At 41.6% G+C, this 24,744-nt stretch overlaps 2 protein-coding genes across 2 annotated transcripts; both read right to left on the reverse strand.

Annotated features, from left to right (window-relative positions):
- Nucleotides 1–12,673: 12,673 nt before the first annotated feature.
- Nucleotides 12,674–16,326, reverse strand: LOC310935823 (uncharacterized protein). Its single transcript, XM_083899784.1, has 8 exons — nt 16,267–16,326; nt 15,383–15,441; nt 15,245–15,265; nt 15,025–15,096; nt 14,592–14,714; nt 14,253–14,441; nt 13,291–13,317; nt 12,674–13,196 (listed from the first exon to the last, which is right to left on the reverse strand). The coding sequence occupies exons 1-7, from the start codon at nt 16,275–16,277 to the stop codon at nt 13,304–13,306; spliced, it is 489 nt and encodes a 162-aa protein (XP_083755910.1). The 5' UTR covers nt 16,278–16,326; the 3' UTR covers nt 12,674–13,196; nt 13,291–13,303.
- Nucleotides 16,327–21,740: 5,414 nt separating this feature from the next.
- Nucleotides 21,741–24,552, reverse strand: LOC310935710 (uncharacterized protein; the record flags this gene model as incomplete). Its single annotated transcript, XM_083899644.1, has 8 exons — nt 21,741–21,985; nt 22,115–22,156; nt 22,266–22,295; nt 22,381–22,410; nt 22,969–23,001; nt 24,024–24,050; nt 24,130–24,272; nt 24,542–24,552. 8 exons carry the CDS (start codon nt 24,550–24,552, stop codon nt 21,741–21,743), a joined length of 561 nt encoding a protein of 186 aa, XP_083755770.1.
- Nucleotides 24,553–24,744: the final 192 nt, after the last annotated feature.

The following is a 24,744-nucleotide window of genomic DNA, read 5'->3' on the forward strand; positions in this document are numbered from 1 at the left end:
GAACATGAACGAACGAAGACATGAACACATGGATGAACACATGAACTAAAACATGAATATACACATGAACAGACATGAACACGTAGTCATGAATGAAGACATGAACACACAAACTAAAACATGAATGAACACATGAACAAAGACATGAACACATGAATGAAGACATGAACACATGAATGAGGCTATGAAGGAACACATGAACACGTGAATGAACTCATGAATGAAGACATGAACAATTGAATAAAGACATGAACACATGAATGAACTCATGAATGAAGACATGAACACATGAATGAACTCATGAACGAACATGAATGAAGACATGAACGAAGACATGAACACATGAATGAACACATGAATGAAGACATGAACACATGAATGAAGACATGAACAAAGACATGAACACATGAATGAAGACATGAACACATGAATCAACACATGAACAAAGACTTGAACACATGAATGAATGAACAAACACATGAATGAGGCTATGAAGGAACACGTGAATGAAGACATGAACGCATTAACAAACACATGAATGAAGACATGAACACAAGAATGCACTCATGAATGAAGACATGAACACATGAATGAAGACATGAATGAAGACATGAATGAACACATGAATGAAGACATGAACACATGAATGAAGACATGAACACATGAATGAAGACATGAACACATGAATGAAGACACCGTCTCTGTGTGATGTTCAAAATAGAAAACATTTAATGTAAAAGTTATAAAAGTACATTTTACAATCCTGACAGTGAAGACGATGATGTCACATCCTGTATGATGTCATCAAATGTTGTTTTTTTTAATTATAATTTTTTTTCCCCACTAAAACAAAACAAAAATGTCTATAAACAAACTCCACATTTTAAATATTTTCATAAAAACAATGGTGCTCAGAGGGAGGAGCCTACAGCTAGTGGGAGGAGTCAGATTTCCTGGGCCATGCTGATTGGTCGGTACACTGGAATCTGTAGCGTAGGAATCGAACTCGCGGTTTGATGTGGAAGTCAGCAGGTATCCTCCAGTTCCACATTTTCTGCACCTGAGAAACAAAAATCACCTTTAACTTTGATCTTTGATTTAAATAAATTTAAATTTAAATCAGATTAAATCTTCACTTTGATCTGTGAGAAGAGAAAAGAGAACATGGAAGCATGGACATATAATAATAATATAAATGTGTATATATATATATATATATATATATATATATATATATATATATGTGTATATATATATATATATATATATATATATATATATATATATATACACACACACATATACATATATATATATATATGTATATAAAGGTCAGGGGTCAAAGGTCAGAGGTGACTAACCTTCAGGACTCTGACCAGGTGTGTTGTACTGTTCAGTGACTGAACCTGGAGAGAACAAGCAGAACCAAGAGAAGAGAAAGAGAAGGTTTTAACACCTGATCTGACAACTGACACAACACAACTGACACAACACAACTGACACAACACTACTGACACAACACTACTGACAACACAACTGACACAACACTACTGACACAACACTTACACAACTGACACAACACAACTAACACAACACTACTGACACAACACTACTGACAACACAACTGACACAACACTACTGACACAACACAACTTACACAACTGACACAACACTACTGACACAACACAACTAACACAACACTACTGACAACACTACTGACAACACAACTGACACAACACTACTGACAACACTACTGACAACACAACTGACACAACACAACTAACACAACTGACACAACACAACTGACAACACAACTGACAACACAACTGACACAACACAACTAACACAACTGACACAACACTACTGACACCACAACTGACACAACACTACTGAAAACACAACTGACAACACACAACTGACAAAACACAACTGACGCAACACTACTGACAACACAACTGACACAACACAACTGACAACACTACAACTGACACACCACAACTGACAACACACTACTGACACAACACAACTGACACAAGACAACTGACAACATTACTGACACAACACAACTGACACAACACTACTGACACAACACTACTAACAACACTACTGACACAACACAACTGACAACTGACACAACACAACTGACAACACAACTGACACAACACTACTGACAACACAACTGACAACACTACAACTGACAACACACTACTGACAAAACACAACTGACACAACATTACTGGCACAACACTACTGACACAACACTACTGACTAGACTACTGACACCACAACTGACAACACTACTGACACATCACTACTGAGACCCCACTAATGACACTATACAACTGACAACATTACTGACAACACTACTGACACAACATCACTGACACAACACATCTGACACAACACTACTGACAACACAACTGACACAACACTACTGACTGACACCACTACTGACACCACACTAATGACACTACACAACTGACAACATTACTGACAACACTACTGACACAACATCACTGACACAACACTACTGACAACACAACTGACATAACACTACTGACACAAGACAACCGACACAACACTACTGACAACACTACTGACACAACACTACTGACAGAACTACTGACAACACAGTCATTCAGTGAACATCTGTAAAACTTACCAGCCGTCTGTGTGTGATCCATCACAGCTGTATGACCTGAAACACACACACACACACACACACACACACACACACACACACACACACACACACACACACACACACGTGAGCAGTGGAAGAACACACACACACACACACACACACAGCATCTCTTCTTCTGTGGTATAAATAAAGGTCTTACTTACTGGAGTCTGGAGGACTTCCTGTTGGATCTGCTGAAACTACAGTCACACAACATCATGGTTCAAGTCTTTGACCTTTGACCTTTAACCGTGGCCGTGTAGGAGGGCGGGGCTTACCTGTATCTGTTGCTGTCAGGTCGGTCACCGCGGTAACCAGGTCTGTGTGGACGTTAACACCTGTGTGTGTGTGAGTGTGTAAAGGTGTATGAAACAATTTTGTGGAATTACGTCTTGGTCCTCAAACAGAAGCCCCTCCCCTTTAAAGGCCCCACCCACAGGCCTAGCATACTGTTAGCATTCACTGTTAATGTTAATGACTCACCTGTGACATCATGTCCCAGTCCAAGACCTGAGGGCGGAGCCAATCAGAGATGAGTTTCTGTCACTGATCAGATCTGATCTTTATTTACTGATGTCATCATGATGTCATCATGATGTCATCATGATGACATCATGATGACATCATGATGACATCATGATGACATCACAGCCTACCTGTGAGGTCAGTCCTCAGGTCAGCGAGGGAGAGCGGGACGTCGGTCACTATGGAGACGAGAAGAAGAAGAAGAAGAAGAATCACAGACGACAGAACTGAGGTCCACGAAGACGACGTATACATTTACCTGCGTCTGTGTCCGTCAGGTGAGTCTGTCGACCGTTTCCTGAAAAACAACAGACGGTCAGTGACTCTGAGCCTGACTCCTACAGGTGAGCAGCTGTAAGTGCAGGTGAGCTCACCGCTCTGTTCTCTGTGGGCGTCGCCGTACGATGAAGATGAAGATGAAGACCACGAGGATGGAGCTGAAAAACAACGTTCACTCGCAACATTCCAGTTTACTCATGTAGGTCATGTGACTACCCTCCTGAGGCTAACGCTAAGCTAACTATCGTCGCAGTGAAGGTGATGAAATCCAGCATTAAAATCTAATGCTAGATTTTGTGACAAATAACGCTAACATTAGCCTAATGCTAGTTAGCTTAGCATTAGGCTAATGCTAAGTTAACTATCGTCGCAGTCGAATTGTGTGGAATGCTCACTTTAAGCCCCGCCCAGAAAAAACATCACAACACCAATAGGCTGCTGAAACATAAGTGCAGTGAACGTACACCAACCTTCCAGAGCTCCAGAGTGGGCGGAGCCAGAGCTGGACAGGGATTGGCCAGGTCCTGATCCCAGAGAGGTGTGGCCTAGTCCTGATTGGTGAGCGTGACCTTCGACAGGACGACAGCAGAGGAGGTGAGTTTACCTGAAACTTGATCCCTGATGGCCTTTGTGGGCGGGGCTAATACCTGCAGGTAAGTCCAGAGAAGAAGCTGCTGATCCAGAGCTAATCACTGAAGATAGAGACAGGAAGTGGATCAGGATCACAGCTGATCAATCAATTTATCAATTTATTCATTTATTCACACCTGAGTCCAGCTGAGGGGGCGGGGCCATGTGACCTGTCAAAATAAAAGACAAACCAGTTTAATAATGACACTTTAGTTTCATCTAACTATAAAGTCACATGATCAACCCTGTGTTTGACCAGGTGTCATGTGACAGCTCACGCTGACGTCTGATTGGACGACAGCTTTATTTCCTGTATGGAGTGACAGAAACACACACACACACACACACCTGGAATATTGACGTGAACATCTGGACTCAACGGATCTCCTTCACCTGGAAACACACACACACACACACACACGCGTCAAACTGCAGGTCACACACACACCTCACACACGTCAGGTGGACTTTACCCATGAGGCCGAGCAGGAAGTCGTGACTGGACAGGTCAGCGGTTCCTGAAGGAGAAGACGATTTATCGCAGATTATTCATAAATAAACTTAAGGTGTTTGTTTTTTCCTCGTTCAGTTAGTTTGGTCTGAGATCATCCTGATGATGTCATCATCCTGATGACGTCACCTGGACACTCACCTGTGTAATCCAGGTGAGAAAAGCCAGCTTCAAACGAGCCCAGAACACCTGACAGAGAGAGAGTGAGGTCAAAGAAAACCTAAATCATCTCTCTCACTTTTCTTCCTGTAGCTCCACCCCCTGCAGCTCACCTGTCTGACTGCCAGCCCCGCCCCCTCCCCCTCCTCCTCCATTCAGAAGCTTCTGTCCATGACCTGAAACAATGGTGTTCATGTTTCACATTCATGTTTTCATCTTGATATTGTTTGTTGTTTATAGATATTTGATATTTACCGTTGGACTCAGAGTCCACGACGTCCACGCTGTCAGACCCTGAGGACACAAACATCTCCTCATTCATTCATTCATTCATTCATTTTGTTACAACGTAGGATCAGGATCTTTGTTTACCTGCAGAGACACCTGGATGTTCTGCTGCTGATGCAGAACCTGGAGAACCTGGAGAACCCGGAGATTCTCGTGAACCTTGAGATTCTGGAGATCCGGGAGAAGCAGCAAAACCTGAGGATCCTGTTAAAACTGCAGATCCTGGAGAGAAGAAGAAGAAGAAGTGACTGTGAGAAACACAACTAAATACTACTGTAGTAGTGAGTAGTATTACTGTAGTACTGTGTAGTGTTTCCTCTTCCTGTTTACCTGCAGAACTTCCTGCTGCTCCATCACTTCCTGATGACTGAACGCTGGAAACTGAACATAAACGAAGAGAAACAGTTTTCATTCATTCATTCATTCATTCATTCATTCATTCATCTAACCCTGTGTCTGTCAGGAACAACAGACACAGAAACACACAAAACCACATGTAACAGAGACTCAGACTCAGTGAAGAGCCCAGAGCTCAGGTGAGGTTAATCAAACACAGGTGAACATGATGAAGCTCATCAGGAGAACAGGGGAGGGAGGGGGAGTGAGCGGAGACAGGAAGGAGAATTACAAAATAAAACAGAGAGAGACACAAAAAATCTATCTATCTATCTATCTATCTATCTATCTATCTATCTATCTATCTATCTATCTATCTATCTATCTATCTATCCATCTATCCATCTATCTATCTATCTATCTATCTATCTATCTATCTATCTATCTATCTATCTATCTATCTATCTATCTATCTATCTATCTATCTATCTATCTATCTATCCTTCTATCTATCTATCTATCTATCTATCTATCTATCTATCTATCTATCACGTTGTTCTTGGTCTCAGGATGTGGTCTCAGGTTTCACCAGGGGGGGGCGCTGTGGTGCTCACCATCACCTGCTGCAGTAACCAGATCAGACTAATCCTGGTCTTAAAGGCTGTCACTTAATCTGGATTAAAAAAACTGAGCCTGAACACGAACAAACAAACTTTTCAGAAGGAAAAACCTGATCAGGATCAGGATCAGGATCAGGATCAGGACTCACCTGAACCTCCGGACGCAGACGCCACTGAGACCTGTGGTGGGGGTGGTGGGGGGGGGGGCAGTACACCAACAAACCCTGACAGGACATGAGGGGGGGGGGGGGGGGGAGGGGGGGGGGTATCAGGTGTTCAGGATGAATGAAGCTTCTGTTTAAATAAAGTGAAGGAAAAACTGAGGAATCAGTGTTTAGATATCTGAGGAAAGTGTGAGTGTATCTACATTTAGAAGAATGATTATCATAATCATGGTAATAATAATAATAATAATAATCATAATAACAATAATAATAATAATAATAATAATAATGGTAGATTAGCTTCTTTCAGCCGATGTGTTTATGCAGATTTATGTGATAAAGTTATTTCATCGTCTCACCCTCAAACTTATCCAGACTCTTAGAGTCATCGTCATCTGGAAGAAAAAACATGTTACATGTTCATATATGACATATATATATATATATATATGTCATATATACACATATCATATATGACGTCATTGTGTTTATGAGTAAATACACTCTTTACTTTGAATGAACTATATTTAGGAAACATTTTAAATAATTGTATTTTCAGTGAAGTGAAAAATAAAACCTGTGATAACTTTAAGAACGTCTTTATCTCACTGTGACGTTTGTTAACCACTCACTCTCCCACACCAAAGTCGTTTTAGTCATGTTTATCAGACAGATTAAAGGAGACCTTTAAATAATCAAGATGGCCGCTGATCCCTAAATCTAAATATCTGGGTCGCCCCCTGGTGGCTGGCTGCACTACAGGTCATAAAGCCCAAACCCCAAGGTATGAAATACATGTTTTTGTCTCATCAATCACACACACACACACACACACACACACACACACACACACACACACACACACAGGCCTACCCTCCTCCTCAGACTGCTCTGGCACCTCCTCCTCCTCCTCCTCCACCTCCTCCTGCTCCTTCTCTGAATAAAAGCAGAAGACACAAATGTTTATCATCACATAAACAAACAACAACAAAAAATAACATCTCACTAATAATAACATGTATATTTCCATGTGTGTGTGTGTGTGTGTGTGTGTGTGTGTGTGTGTGTGTGTGTGTGTGTGTGTGTGTGTGTGTTTACCCTCCACAGGAGCCGTAGAGACAGATGTTGCCAGAAAGACGACCAACGACACCATCAACAGGTTTCTGCTGTAACAGAACACATCTATTGATCAATACTGATCAATACTGATCAATACTGATAGACACATTCAGTAGTAGTAGTAGTAGTATTAGCAGTACTGTTAGCAGTATTATTAGCAGTAGTGACAAAAAAGTATAAGCAGTAATATTTTAAGCAGTAGTAGAGTTAGCAGTATTATTATAAACATTATTATCATACACAGGAGTATCATAAGTAGTATTATCATAAAAAGTAGTATCATAAGTAGTAGTAACATAAACAGTAATATCATAAGTAGTAGTATCATAAACAGTAGTATTATAAACAGTAGTAGAGTTAGCAGTAGTATTATAAGCAGTTGTATCATAAACAGTAGTATCATAAGTAGTATTATCATAAAAGTAGTATTATAAGCGGTAGTATCATAAACAGTAGTATTATAAACAGTAGTAGAGTTAGCAGTAGTATTATAAGCAGTAGTATTATACTCAGTACTCACAGTGGCAGCATGCTGCAGAGTCAGAGTTTAGCAGCTGAAGAGCTGCAGCTCCTCCTTCAAACACATATTTATACACACTCTGAGGGGGAGGGGCTACTGCATAATACTACTGCAGATATTACTACATATTCTACTACATATACTACTGCAGATACTACTGCATATACTACTACAGATACTACTGCAGATATTACTGCATATTCTACTACATATACTACTGCAGATACTACTGCATATACTACTACAGATACTACTGCAGATATTACTACATATTCTACTACATATACTACTGCAGATACTACTGCATATACTACTACAGATACTACTGCAGGTACTACTGCATATACTACTACAGATACTACTGCAGACACTACTGCTGCTACTACTGCAGACTACTGCATATACTACTAGAGATACCACTGCAGATATTACTGCATATACTACTACAGATACTACTGCATATATACTACTGCATATACTGCCTTTACTACTCCAAATGAGACATCTTCTCTACATACTGCAGATATTGATGTTAGTACTATTTGCAGTACATGTATATGTGTGTTTCAGTGTGAAGCCTTGATGCAGGTGTTTCCCAGAATGCAATGGGTCTGAGGGGGCGGAGTTAACCTGGACAAACCATCACCATTCATTCTGATCAACAGGAACAACTGCTACAACTATTAATACTACTATTACTACAAATACTACTACTGCTACAACTACTACTACTACTGCTACAACTCCTAATACTACTGCTACAACTACTACTACATATACTACTACTGCTACAACTACAAATACTACTACTACTACAACAAATACTACTACTGCTACAACTACTACTACAAATACTACTACTGCTACAACTACTACTACTACTGCTACAACTCCTAATACTACTGCTACAACTACTACTACAAATACTACTACTGCTACAACTACTACTACAAATACTACTACTGCTACAACTACTAATACTACTGCTACAACTACTACTACTAATACTACTTCTACAAGTACTACTACTGCTGCTACAAATACTACTACTACTATGAATACTACTGCTACAAATACTACTACTACTGCTACAAATACCACTACTACTACAAATAGTACTGCTACAACTACTACTACTAATACTACTACTACTTCTACAACTACTACTACGAAAAATACTACTGCTACAACTACTACTACTACCACTACTACTACAAATACTACTACTACTGATACTACTGCTGCTTGTACTAGTAGTACTAGTAGTAGTACTGTCTCCTCATGTCCTCTCTGTCCTCGTCTCCTTGTCTCCTCGTCTCCTTGGATAAGAACATAGAACAGAAGCTTTTTTATAAAAGTGAAACTGAGCAGAAACATTCCTGAGAACTGGAGCCATGACATCCTGACACACACACACACACACACACACACACACACTCTTTTCTTCAGTGTCGCCCCCTGGTGGTTGTTTCCAGTGTCAGTCATGGTTTCTGAATGAACGATGATGGTCAAAGGTCAAAGGTCATGTAGTGGTCTCTGAACTTCTGGTGGTCTGAGGTGGTCTGAGGTGGTCTGTGTGGTCTGAGGTGGTCTGAAGTGGTCTGAGGTGGTCTGAGGTGGTCTGTGGTGGTCTGAGGTGGTCTGTGGTGGTCTGTGGTGGTCTGAGGTGGTCTGAAGTGGTCTGAGGTGGTCTGAGGTGGTCTGAAGTGGTCTGAGGTGGTCTGAGGTGGTCTGTGGTGGTCTGAAGTGGTCTGAGGTGGTCTGAGGTGGTCTGAAGTGGTCTGAGGTGGTCTGAGGTGGTCTGTGGTGGTCTGAGGTGGTCTGAGGTGGTCTGAGGGGGTCTGAGGTGGTCTGAAGTGGTCTGAGGTGGTCTGTGGTGGTCTGTGGTGGTCTGAGGTGGTCTGAAGTGGTCTGAGGTGGTCTGAGGTGGTCTGAAGTGGTCTGAGGTGGTCTGAGGTGGTCTGTGGTGGTCTGAGGTGGTCTGAAGTGGTCTGAGGTGGTCTGAGGTGGTCTGAAGTGGTCTGTGGTGGTCTGAGGTGGTCTGAAGTGGTCTGTGGTGGTCTGAGGTGGTCTGAAGTGGTCTGAGGTGGTCTGAGGTGGTCTGTGGTGGTCTGTGGTGGTCTGAGGTGGTCTGAGGTGGTCTGTGGTGGTCTGTGGTGGTCTGAGGTGGTCTGAGGTGGTCTGAAGTGGTCTGAGGTGGTCTGAGGTGGTCTGTGGTGGTCTGTGGTGGTCTGAGGTGGTCTGAGGTGGTCTGAAGTGGTCTGAGGTGGTCTGAGGTGGTCTGAGGGGGTCTGAAGTGGTCTGAGGTGGTCTGTGGTGGTCTGAGGTGGTCTGTGGTGGTCTGTGGTGGTCTGTGGTGGTCTGAAGTGGTCTGAGGTAGTCTGTGGTGGTCTGAGGTGATCTGTGGTGGTCTGTAGTGGTCTGAGGTGGTCTGTGGTGGTCTGAGGTGGTCTGAGGTGGTCTGAAGTGGTCTGAGGTGGTCTGTGGTGGTCTGAGGTGGTCTTTGGTGGTCTGTGGTGGTCTGAGGTGGTCTGAGGTGGTCTGAGGTTGACTGTGGTGGTCTGAAGTGGTCTGAGGTGGTCTGTGGTGGTCTGAGGTGGTCTGTGGTGGTCTGAGGTGGTCTGTGGTGGTCTGATGTGGTATGTGGTGGTCTGTGGTGGTCTGAGGTGGTCTGAGGTGGTCTGAGGTGGTCTGTGGTGGTCTGTGGTGGTCTGAGGTGGTCTGAGGTTGTCTGAGGTGGTCTGAGGTGGTCTGAGGTGGTCTGTGGTGGTCTGAGGTGGTCTGAGTTAGTCTGAGGTGGTCTGAGGTAGTCTGAAGTGGTCTGATGTGGTCTGTGGTGGTCTGAAGTGGTCTGAGGTGGTCTGAGGTGGTCTGAAGTGGTCTGAAGTGGTCTGAGGTGGTCTGAGGTGGTCTGAAATGGTCTGAGGTTGACTGTGGTGGTCGGAAGTGGTCTGAGGTGGTCTGTGGTGGTCTGAGGTGGTCTGAGGTTGTCTGTGGTGGTCTGAGGTGGTCTGAGGTTGTCTGTGGTGGTCTGAGGTGGTCTGAGGTGGTCTGAGGTGGTCTGTGGTGGTCTGAGGTGGTCTGAAGTGGTCTGAGGTGGTCTGTGGTGGTCTGTGGGAACCAGGGCAGAACATGACGCTGCAGGATGTCCTGAAACCAGAACCTGGGCCTGGAGACACTGAGACTCTGGGATCAGGACCAGCAGAGGAATTAAGATCTGCTAATGGTTCACACTCAGTTCTGAATGAGTGAAGCTCAGACTCAGAGTGTAAGTGAGATCTGTGAGAGACGACCAGTGAGGGTTTAACCCACACACTGAGGACCAGTGAGGGTTTAACCCACACACTGAGGACCAGTGAGGGTTTAACCCACACACTGAGGACCAGTGAGGGTTTAACCCACACACTGAGGACCAGTGAGGGTTTAACCCACACACTGAGGACCAGTGAGGGTTTAACCCACACACTGAGGACCAGTGAGGGTTTAACCCACACACTGAGGACATTTTGGCCGGTCCTCACTTTGTCTTTGATTGAAATCACTTCCTGTGGTTGTAAACATGCTATACTGTGCTCTGGGGCTCCACCTGCAGACATGTTATGGTACTGCACCCAGTAGTTCTTTATAGATGTCATTCATGAAGTAGATGTTTGTAATTGTCATCATTCTCTTTTGTACATAAATGTAAATTACTGCACTAATGTAACTATACATGTGTTTAGATATTTGTACAAGAAGTGAAATCATTTTATATTTCTGTAAAAAGTTGTTTTTCCCGAGTTCATTTATGTTGGTAAATAAAATGAGCACAGTTTCTGTGTGTGTGTGTGTGTGTGCTTGTGTGTGTGTGTGTGTGTGTGTGTGTGTGTGTGTGTGTGTGTGTGTGTGTGTGTGTGTGTGTGTGTGTGTGTGTGTGTGTGTGTGTGTGTGTGTGACAGAGTCATGTTACCTCTGGTTTGGTAGAGTGATTCCTCAGATGAAGTTTCTCTGAGTGCATGAATGAAAGTGACCTGCAGGTCCTCAGAGGTTAACTGACACACACACACACACACACACACACACACACACACACACACACTGTTGGCCTTGGTCACGACCCCCATTACCCAATAAGTCTTTCTGAAACAAACACCATTTATCTGGCATAAAGTAACTACTGTGTGTGTGTGTGTGTGTGTGTGTGTGTGTGTGTGTGTGTGTGTGTGTGTGTGTGTGTGTGTGTGTGTGTGTGTGTGTGTGTGTGAGACCAATATAATATGAGACTCAGGTTAGTCTCACAAAGGTCAGATCTGTGAGAAGAGATTTACCTTTAACTGACACACACACACACACACACACACACACACACACACACACACACACACACACACACACACACACACACACACACACACACACACACACACACACGCACACACACACACACGCACACACAGGAATGTGGTTTGACTACTGTTTCCAGGAAGTAGACAGATGATTGACAGGTTAACAATAACAAAATGTTAAATGTGTTCATTTCCTTCTTCTTTGTTTGATTATAATAACATCATAATGATGATGAAGATGATGATGATGATGATGATGATGATGATGATGATAAGAAGAACAGGTTTATAACGACGACAGCTTCACAGAGATAACTTAACAACAGCTGTGTGTTGTATTACTAATATCATCTGTTCATAGTAACTCTTTATGTATACGATGTATATAAATGTATATAAATGTATATAAAGTGTAATAACTGCTGAATACAGAGGTAATAACACTTCATCTGATGTAATACGGCGTCACTACACAAGGTGGCGCTGCAATAAAGAGCCATGACGTGAGTTCAGGGACAGTTGAGACTTTATTAGTTTTTCTGTGAACACACAATCAGGACGTCAGTGTTTGTACAGTCAGCAGCTGAGGTCAGAGGTCAAAGGTCACAGGTCACAGGTCAGAGGTCAGAGGTCAGACCTGAAACCAGAGACCTGAGGTCAGACCTGAAACCAGAGACCTGAGGTCAAAGGTCACAGGTCAGACCTGACACCTGAATTCATAGGTCAGAACTGAGACCAGAGGTCAGAGACCTGAGGTCAGAGGTCAGACCAGAGACCAGAGGTCAGAGGTCAGCAGCTGCTCTGATGCAGACACAGACAGAGAGTGAGACCAGATATTGAGATACTCAGTTTTATTTAGCTAACGCACCAGAGTTAAAATAATCACAATAAAAATAGGACACAACCAAAGAGACAGAAACAGAGCTGAGAAACGAGCACAAAGAAAAGCCACCGATACAAGTTTAGATGCAGTTTAGGTTGTTTTTCTCCTTGTTGTCATGGCGATGTTATTCCACAGTGAAGGCAGTGGTTTGGCTCTGAGCAGAAACACAACAAAGAACGTGTTAGCAGTTAGCGCGCACACACACACACACACACACACACTGATGTGAAACTGATGATCAGGGTTACCTGTGGTCAAAGGTCAACCATCTGTTTCTGAAAGAAGGAAACAGACGTTTAGTTTGTGTTGAAGCGCAGTGATTGGCCGTGAGGCTGAGTGAAAGGTCCAGAGTGTCACAGTAAACACCAGCTGATGTCACTGCAGGATCTCCAGTTAGCTAAGGAGCTAGCATCGCTTCACCTCGTCCTTGGTCATAGTCACACGTTAGCGTCATTCTTTCCCGTTAATCTGAGTTTTCTCACCCACGACTTGTTCACCAACGGCCTCTTCACCACTGCTCGCATCCTCTGGGGAGGTCTCTTCAGCTTCAGAGCTGTTAGCATCTACGGCGCTGATAGCATCTACGGCGCTGTTAGCATCTACGGCGCTGTCAGTATCTACGGAACTGTCAGTATCTACGGAACTGTCAGTAGTATCTACAGAGCTGTTAGCATCTACAGAGCTATCGGTATCTACAGAGCTGTTAGCATCTACAGAGCTATCGGTATCTACAGAGCTGTTAGCATCTACAGAGCTATCGGTATCTACAGAGCTGTTATCATCTACAGAGCTGTTAGCATCTACAGAGCTATCGGTATCTACAGAGCTGTTATCATCTACAGAGCTGTTAGCATCTACAGAGCTATCGGTATCTACAGAGCTGTTATCATCTACAGAGCTGTTAGCATTGTCAGAGCTGTTAGCATCGTCAGAGGTGTCAGTATCTACAGAGCTGTTAGCATCCCCTGTGTTTTCAGACACAAACACAGAGTGAATCTCATTAACATAGAACAACATCAGAATTCAAAAACACAGTTAGCCTAGCTTGTGCTAGTTAATTATCTCATGAAATGGCAACTGTATAACAATGCAAAGCCGATGTTGTTGTTGTTGTTTTCAGCTAATTTGTAGCACCAGCGTTAGCTTAAGCTAGGAAAACATGAAGTGATGTTGAACGTCATTGATTTGTTTTGACGTCGTCACACTTTACCTGGATTGTCATCAGACTCATCAGAGGAATCTTCAGCTTCTTGAGAGGGTTCTTCAGGTTCTTGAGAGGATTCTTCAGGTTCTTGAGAGGAATCTCCAGGTTCTTCAGAGGAATCTCCAGGTTCTTGAGAGGGTTCTTCAGCTTCTCCATCTTCAGCTTCATCTTCTTCAGCTCCAGCTTCTTCATCCTCTGTGTGTTCAGACACAAACACAGAGTGAATCTCATTAACATAGAAAAACATCAGAATTCAAAAACACAGTTAGCCTAGCTTGTGCTATGCTACGCTGATTTGTTGATATTGAAAATGAAATGATTGAAACGTCATTGATTTGTTTTTACCTTCACTACCCGCTGCCTCCTCAGAATCCTCTTTTTCAGTGGGTTCTTCCTCGTCCATTTCATCTTCTTGTCCATCAGAGTCATCACCTTCTTCTTCAGTGGGTTCTTCAGGTTCTCCTTCATCTGTGTGTTCAGACACAAACACAGTGAATCTCATTCACATAGAACAACATCACAATTCAAAGACACAGTTAGCCTAGCTTGGGCTATGCTACGCTATGCTTCGGACACCCTGTGTGTGTGTGTGTGTGTGTGTGTGTTCATTCTCTCATTAAATAGCAACTGTATATCAATGCAAAGCCGATGTTGTTGTTGTTGTTTTTTCAGCTAATTTGTAGCACCAGCATTAGCTAAAGCTAGGAAAACATGAACTGATGTGAATGCTAACACAAACTCTGTTGAACGTCACTGATTTGACGTGGTCACACTTTACCTCCGTCTGACTCCTCCTCTTCTGTGGGCGTCTCTACGTCGTCTCCATCAACTTTAGGGTTAGTGTCATCACCTGTGATCACACACACACACACACACACAGTGAATCTCATTCACATAGAAAAACATCAGAAACACAGTTAGCCTAGCTTGGGCTATGCTATGCTATGCTATGCTATGCTATGCTTAGGACATCCTGGAGACACAGAGTTGATATTTACCTCCAGCGTCTTGTTCCTCATCTGTAAGACAGGAAACACATGTTTAGACACACACACACACACACACACACACACACACACACACACACACACACACACATATCTGATCACATCATCACTGATGATGTCATACTTTACCTGGGAGAGGAGCTGAGAAAGCAACAGCAAAAAGAGAGAGGAGGAGCAACACAGCACACCTGTGGACACACACACACACACACACACACACACACACACACACACACACAGTGATTTGACTGCAGCTCATTTGCATGAAGTTGTTTGTTTAGACAAATGTCGTTAAATAAATCTCACACACACAATCATGACAAAGTCAGACTTTAATAAAAAGGCTTAAGCAGAGGTGAAGGATGATTGACAGGTGATGAAGTGGTGAAGGATGATTGACAGGTGATGAAGTGGTGAAGGATGATTGACAGGTGATGACGAGCGTATCAGGTGTGTGTGTTCAGTGTCATGTGACTCGACTCAAACCTTTGAAGTTAAACTTTGTTTCCTTCACAAACAAAAACAACAAAAATCTGTTTCTTTTCAAACGTAAATTTCCTCTTTTGTTACGAAGTTTTTTAGAAGTTTAAAATGTTTCTTCACGACGTTTCTGATGTTTTTACGATGTTTTTACAAAGTTCACGATGTTTTTACAGTTTACAATGTTTTTACGAACTTTACGATGTTTATGTTTTTATGAAGTTTCTAATGTTTTTACGATGTTATATACAGGTTTACAATGTTTCTACGAAGTTTACAATGTTTTTGCGATGCTTTTACAAAGTTTACAATATTTTTACAATGTTTCTACGATGTTTCTACGACGTTTACGTCGTGGTTTTTCTTTCATTCACACTCTGAATAGTTGACAGTAAAAAAAAAAAATTAATTAAGAAAAAAAAATTTTGTTGAAAAGTTGCCGAGGAAAAGTAAGAAAAGAGAAATCAGTTTTTCTTCTAAAACAAAATCAACGTAAAGTAACGAAAGCTAAACGAGAAGAAGAAGAAACTCACCTTCGCAGCATGATGATGGTTCAGTCCGTACACGTCGACCTCAGCAAACAACTGACTTTGTTCATCTGAACTCGTCTGAGGAGGAGCAACAGCTTTTATACTTCCTCCTCTTCCTCCTCTTCCTCCTCCTCCTCCTCTTCCTCCTCTTCCTCCTCTTCCTCCTCACAGTCAAACCTGTTCAGATTTAGATCAGGTTTCCACGTCAGACTAAACCTCAACACGTTTGACAGACGAAGCTGTTTTTATCATAAAAGTTTAACTTAAACATTAAAAATACAAAATCAACATGATGGACTTCAGGCTCCTCCACCCACCGCCACCAGAGGGGGCTGGTCCCACCACCAACATGTGTGTGTGTGTGTGTGTGTGTGTGTGTGTGTGTGTGTGTGTGTGTGTGTGTGTGTGTGTGTGTGTGTGTGTGTGTGTGTGTGTGTGTGTGTGTGTGTGTGTGTGTGTGTGTGTGTGTGTGGTGTCCTGGTATTACTCACATTATGGGGACAAAAAAGTCCCTATAAAATAAATGACAACATTTTAAAGTAAAGACTTGTTTTAAGATTAGCGTTAGCATTAGCCTTAGAGTTAGCGTTAGCGTTAGGCAAGTAGTAATTAAAATATTAACGTCAGATTAAATGTCTACAAAATTACCTCTGGTATCATGGAAACCAGACTGGGTGTGTGTGTGTGTGTTTGTGTGTGTGTGTGTGTGTGTGTGTGTGTGTGTGTGTGTGTGTGTGTGTGTGTGTGTGTGTGTGTGTGTGCGTGTGATGTTTCTGGGAATGGACTTAACTTAACCAGGAAGACAAACGAGAACAAATGATACAATCATAACACAATTATACCACAATAACACATGTTCCTGTTATAACACAATTGTAACACATGTTTCTGTTATAACACAATTGTAACACATGTTTCTGTTATAACACAATTGTAACACATGTTTCTGTTATAACACAATTATAACACAATAACACATGTTTCTGTCATAACACAATAAAAACACAATAACACACGTTTCTGTTATAACACAATTATAACACAATAACACATGTTTCTGTCATAACACAATTATAACACAATAACACATGTTTCTGTTATAACACAATTATAACACAATAACACATGTTTCTGTTATAACACAATTACAACACAATAACACGTTTTTCTGTCATAACACAATTATAACACAATAACACATGTTTCTGTTATAACACAATTGTAACACATGTTTCTGTTATAACACAATTATAACACAATAACACATGTTTCTGTTATAACACAATTACAACACAATAACACGTTTCTCTGTCATAACACAATTATAACACAATAACACGTTTCTGTCATAACACAATTATAACACAATAACACGTTTTTTGTCATAACACAATTAAAACACAATAACACGTTTTTCTGTCATAACACAATTATAACACAATAACACATGTTTCTGTTATAACACAATTATAACACAATAACACGTTTCTGTCATAACACAATTAAAACACAATAACACGTTTCTGTCATAACACAATTATAACACAATAACACATGTTTCTGTTATAACACAATTATACCACAATAACACATGTTTCTATCATAACACAATAACACGTTTTTCTGTCATAACACAATTATAACACAATAACACATGTTTCTGTTATAACACAATTATACCACAATAACATGTTTTTCTGTCATAACACAATTATAACACAATAACACATGTTTCTGTTATAACACAATTATAACACATGTTTCTGTCATAACACAATAACACATGTTTCTGTCATAACATAATAACACAATAACACATGTTTCTGTCATAACATAATTATAACACAATAACACGTTTCTGTTATAACACAATTATAACACAATAACACATGTTTCTGTCATAACATAATTATAACACAATAACACGTTTCTGTTATAACACAATTATAACACAATAACACATGTTTCTGTCATAACACAATAACACGTTTCTGTCATAACACAATTATAACACAATAACACATGTTTCTGTCATAACACAATTATAACACAATAACACATGTTTCTATCATAACACAATAACAAGTTTTTCTGCCATAACACAATTATAACACAATAACACATGTTTCTGTTATAACACAAATATAACACAATAACACGTTTTTCTGTCATAACACAATTATAACACAATAACACATGTTTCTGTCATAACACAATTATAACACAATAACACATGTTTCTGTTATAACACAATTATAACACAATAACACGTTTTTCTGTCATAACACAATTATAACACAATAACACATGTTTCTGTTATAACACAATTATAACACAATAACACATGTTCTGTCATAACACAATTATAACACAATAACACGTTTCTGTCATAACACAATTAAAACACAATAACACATGTTCTGTCATAACACAATTATAACACAATAACACATGTTTCTGTTATAACACAATTATAACACAATAACACATGTTTCTGTCATAACACAATTATAACACAATAACACATGTTTCTGTCATAACACAATTATAACACAATAACACATGTTTCTGTCATAACACAATTATAACACAATAACATGTTTCCATTGACAGTGAATGGTTTATTGTGAAATCTTCTTCACTAAATAAATAATCACGTTCATGTTTTTACATAAACAAATACAGACGGACTGTAAACAAATATAAACAAAGTGTGTGACATCGTCAACAACATCGTCAACAACATCGTCACATGACTTTAAACACACAAGTGTGTTATACACAGGTGTGTTATACACAGGTGTGTTGTGTTGTGTTATACACAAAATGAACGAGCTGAGAGGTAAAGTGAGGACAGAAAACAGAACTGTGTGTGTGTGTCTGTGTGTGTGTCTGTGTGTGTGTGAATACAATGAATACAATGAAGTGAATACATGACCTTATTAGAGGCAGTTAGCATGCTTACACACACGCGCGCACACACACGCAGACACAAAAACACACACACAAACTCATTATTGTCATTATTGTGGTAATTATTGTCATTATTGTCATTATTGTGGTTCCTGGCCTCCTCCCTGTGTCACCTGTGACTCCTGGTCTGCAGGATCCACATCAGATCGACTCAGGACGGACGTTTAGATGCAGTTTTAGGTCGTTATCGTCGTGGTCGTCGTCGTGGTCGTCATGGCGATGTTATTCCAAAGTGAAGGCAGCAGGTTTGGCTCTGATAGGACAACAACACACTCAATGTTTGTTATTATTCATGTCACACACACACACACACACACACACACACACACACACACACACACACACACATCAAACATTTAAATATTAAAGAATTTCTTTAACTTAAATTAACAAAGAACAAAGAAATGAGGCAAATATTCACATTTAAGACGCTAAGAATTTAAGAATCTTTGATTATTTGTTAGTATTATACATATATATATATGTCTATACGTATATATGTCTATATATATACGTATACACATATATATAAATATAGCTGATTGAGTGACGCAGTGAAGAAGAAGAAGAATCTTCTGATGTGAGAAACGCTGAGTCATCACTCGCTCGGATTCATTTTCAAACGTTTCCAGGAAACGTTCAACAAATTTACTGTAAAAATAAAACCAACCAAACCTGTTTTTCTTTTTACAAAGAACTGTGTGTTATATATGTGTGTGTGTGTGTGTGTGTGTGTGTGTGTGTGTGTGTGTGGGCATGAACACTATGTATGGTATGAAGGTCTGAACAGATTAGTAATTAATTGCCAGAAGTACAAAATGTTTTACTGATGCAACCAACACAACAGGTGTCACCACACCCTCACACACACACACACACACGCGCGCGCACGCACACACACAGGTACCCACACACACACACACACACACACACATGCACAGACGCACGCACGCACACACACACACACACACAGGTCAGTCAACACAATCACGAGCTACATTAAGTTAAAAAGTTAAAAATCATTTACAAACACTTTAAGAATTGAGCAAAAACTAAAATGGGCGGGGCTTAGGAAGCTGCCTGCTGATAGGCTCCTGAGTTGGACAGGAGTTTTAACTTGTTTTTAAAATCACATAAAACTTTATTTATAAAGAAGACAAAGACGAAAGAACGTGTCCATGAAAGTGTTTATCGTATATTTGTTCATCAGGCCACTGTTAACCGCTGTTAAACGCTGTTAGCCACTGTTAGCTGTTGTTAGCCACTGTTAAACACTGTTAAACGCTGTTAAACACTGTTAGCCACTGTTAAACGCTGTTAACCACTGTGAGCCGCTGTTAAACGCTGTTAGCCAGTGTAAGCCGCTGTTAGCCACTGTTAAACGTTGTTAGCCACTGTTAGCATGATACTGTTCCTGTCTAAAACTAATCAAACACAACATTACACAACTGTTCTTAGCTCAATGACACAATGACTGTATAATAATGATAATAATAATGATAATGATGTCAGGGCGTGACTTAATTATAATAAGTTAAGAAGTTAATTACTGACTGACATAAATGACGTGTGACCGCTGCCCCTGGTGGCAGGGTCCTCCTCCTCTTCCTCACATAAACTTCACACACTGGAGCGAGTGATCAGGCGACTTTAATTATTATTATTATTTACTTTATTATAACAGCAGCAGTGGTACGTGAGCGCCCTCTGGTGGTACACGGTGCACCGCAGTTTGAGAACCATGGGTGGAGCCAACATGTAAAACAGACACTGTCAGAGAACGCTGTTGCTGTGTCATGCTAACAGGCTAATACCCAGCTAATAAATGTTTCAAAATAAAACACAGCGTTTTCTTTTTGTATTTTCACAAACTTCAGAGTGACGAGCTAACATGAAGCTAACGTCACGCTCACATGACACTAACATGACGCTGACGCCAAGCTAACATGAAGCTAACATGACATTAACATTAAGTTAACATGACTCTTACACGCTTATGTCACACTAACGATAAGCTAACATGAACTGAACGTCAAGCTAGCATGATGCTAATGTGAAGCTAACATGGCTCTAACATGAACTGAACGTCAAGCTAACATGATGCTAATGTGAAGCTAACATGGCTCTAACATGAAGCTAACATCAAACTAACATGACGCTAATGTGAAGCTAACATGACTCTAACGCGTAGCTAACATGACACTAATGTGAAGCTAACATTAAACTAACATCACGCTTATGTCACGCTAACATGAACTGAAAGTCAAGCTAACATGATGCTAACGTGAAACTAACATGAATAAAGTTATTGATCAGACACTTCCTGTTTCCTTTCAGCTGAACTTTATTAAAACACATCAAAAACAGAGAAAACGTGAAAGTTTTACATGTTTTACAGAACAGAGGGGATGAATGAGTGAACCTCATTCTCACCTGCAGTCTGACCTCTGACCTCTGACCTGTCATTGGTGTGTGTGTGTGTGTGTGTGTGTGTGTGTGTGTGTCTATATCTGCCGACGGTTGGTTCTGGATCGTCTCTTTGACGCTCGACTCCTCACCAGAGACTTAGGTTGTGGAATGATTGGCTGTGGAGGCAGGAGGGCGGGGCTCTGGATGACATGGGCGGGGCTCTTTATGACATAGGCGGGGCTAATAGGAAGGAGGCGGGGACTCTGGTGCACCTGTGGCCCGGCTGAGCGAGAGCTGAACTTTTTCTTCCCTCCCTCTCCAGAGGTGGCGCTCTCGTCCTCTGAAACAGGAAGTGACATCAGTTAAAGAAAGTATACTTTAAAAAAAATAAAATAAAAATGAAGTTACAATACAAATATTTAAAAAACTACACTCCGAGTACTTGTACTTATACACAGTCACGTCTCACCATCTTCATCCTCCACACTGTTTACAGCAGCTGCAGCAGGATCTGCAATCAATCAACCAATGAATGAATGAATGAATGAATGAATGAATGAATGAATGAATGAATGAATGAATCAGGAATTTAAAGGTGAAAAAAAAAGACAAATACACACCAGGTACTGTCACCTGATTGGCTGCTGATGCTGCAAGAAAAGAGTTCATGAATGAATGAATGAATGAATGAATGAACGAATGAATGAACGAATTAATGAATGAACTTTGTTTTACCGTCAGCGACCTCTGAACTGGAGCTGATGTCTGAAAAAAAACATCAACACAATGGACACATGAATGTGTGATTGTATGAACACATGAATGTGTGAGTGTATGAACACATGAATGTCTGGTCACCATCATGCTCTCACCTGAAGCTCCTCACTCATGTGACATAAGAATGACTGGGTGAAAAGGGGGAGGAGCCTGTTTTGATTGACAGTTCCAAATGGTTGAGAACGTGTGATAATAAAGTTGACCAGCAGATGGCAGAGTAACACTGGTGTAAACTGAGCACACTTCACTCCCTGATTAACAGTGTGTGGTTGTATGAAGTAGTGACTGTGAGCGCCACCTGTGTCCAGAGCTGGAATAACACGCGCTCAGAAAAAACATGGTGTCAGTTTAAATCTACGATATCGACGTCTTTATCTCACTGTGAGACCTTTGTAAACCGCTCACTCCGCCACACCAAAGTTCTCTGCTGCCTCCTGTGGTCACTTTGTGTCACTGAGGTCAATCAAACACTGAAGAGACAAAAGAAGACTCTGTGGACTTTGGTGTGGCAGAGTGAGTGAGTGAGTGAGTGAGTGAGTGTCTTACCGGGCTGATCAGGAGAGATGACGTTCATACTCTCTAAACAAACAAACAAACAAACAAACAGTAAACAAACTGTTTGTGTTGACATTAGCATGTTTCACATGTAGACGTCTATAAAGACGTCAGAGGAAAGACTGTGGGTCGATTTTATATACTTATACATATTTATATACACAGTATATATATACTTATACATATTTATATACACAGTATATATATTTTGTATATTTGTGTCTCATTCTTCTCTTTAAGGAGCGAGTGATTTTAAAATCTGACAAAAGACAAGTGTGTTATTAACCTGTGGGAGATTCATCTGAGGTCCAGTCTTTATCTGGACAAGAGACAGACAGGTGAGACAGAGACAGACAGGTGAGACAGGTGAGGCAGAGACAGGTGAGACAGAGACAGACAGGTGAGACAGGTGAGACAGGTGAGACAGAGACAGACAGGTGAGACAGGTGAGGCAGAGACAGGTGAGACAGACAGGTGAGACAGGTGAGACAGACAGGTGAGACAGAGACAGACAGGTGAGACAGGTGAGGCAGAGACAGGTGAGACAGACAGGTGAGACAGAGACAGACAGGTGAGACAGGTGAGACAGGTGAGACAGAGACAGACAGGTGAGACAGAGACAGACAGGTGAGACAGAGACAGACAGGTGAGACAGGTGAGGCAGAGACAGGTGAGACAGACAGGTGAGACAGAGACAGACAGGTGAGACAGGTGAGACAGACAGGTGAGACAGGTGAGACAGAGACAGACAGGTGAGACAGAGACAGACAGGTGAGACAGAGACAGGTGAGACAGAGACAGACAGAGACAGACAGGTGAGACAGAGACAGGTGAGACAGGTGAGACCGAGACAGACAGGTGAGACAGAGACAGGTGAGACAGGTGAGACAGAGACAGGTGAGACAGGTGAGACAGAGACAGACAGGTGAGACAGAGACAGGTGAGACAGGTGAGACAGAGACAGACAGGTGATACAGGTGATACAGGTGAGACAGAGACAGGTGAGACAGGTGAGACAGAGACAGGTGAGACAGGTGTGTTGTTACCTGTGGTCACAGCAGTTTCTCCATCGTCTACAAACACAAACACAGTTTCATCACAGAGAGAAACTTCAGTGATGAACAAACATTGATCACATGATTTTAAACAAACCATTAGAGTCTCCGTCAATGTGTCCGTCCACGTGTCCGTCCACGTCTCCGTCCACGTCTCCGTCCACGTCTCCGTCCACGTCTCCGTCCACGTCTCCGTCCACCAGCAGGACAAAGACAGACAACACAACAACAAGCAGGTTCCTGTAACACAAAAACAGTCACATGATCGTTCTGTTGTTCATCAGAAAACGTATCTGACACTGAGGCCCCGCCCACATGCCCGTCATGACCAATCACGTGCTAAACTCAGCTGTCAATCATGACGTCGCAGCCGGAAACGTGAACACACGAACAAACTTTAGCTTAAAAAAAGTAACGTACGAAAAGTAACTATGACGTGAACGGGGGGGGCGTGGCCTATAACATATACTGCAGTCAGCCACCAGAGGGCGGCAGAGTGAGACACGTACCTGGTGAGCATGATGACGTCACACGGGTCCAGGTGACAGACAGGTACAGACAGACAGACAGGTACAGACAGACAGGTACAGACAGGTACAGACAGACAGGTACAGACAGGTGATGACAGACAGGTACAGACAGACAGGTGATGACAGACAGGTACAGACAGGTGATGACAGACAGGTACAGACAGACAGGTACAGACAGACAG

The sequence above is a fragment of the Microchirus variegatus genome (assembly GCF_963457635.1).
Source record: "Microchirus variegatus genome assembly, chromosome: 13".
Taxonomy (NCBI): Eukaryota; Metazoa; Chordata; class Actinopteri; order Pleuronectiformes; family Soleidae; genus Microchirus; species Microchirus variegatus.

Excerpts from the sequence above, each read along its gene's own strand:
- LOC310935823 (XM_083899784.1), bottom strand. Across the intron at positions 15,266-15,382 it reads TTTCTCAGCTCCTCTCCCAG|ATGAGGAACAAGACGCTGGA; the intron begins GTAAAGTATGAC and ends CCTGTCTTACAG. Across the intron at positions 15,097-15,244 it reads TGAGGAACAAGACGCTGGAG|GTGATGACACTAACCCTAAA; the intron begins GTAAATATCAAC and ends GTGTGATCACAG.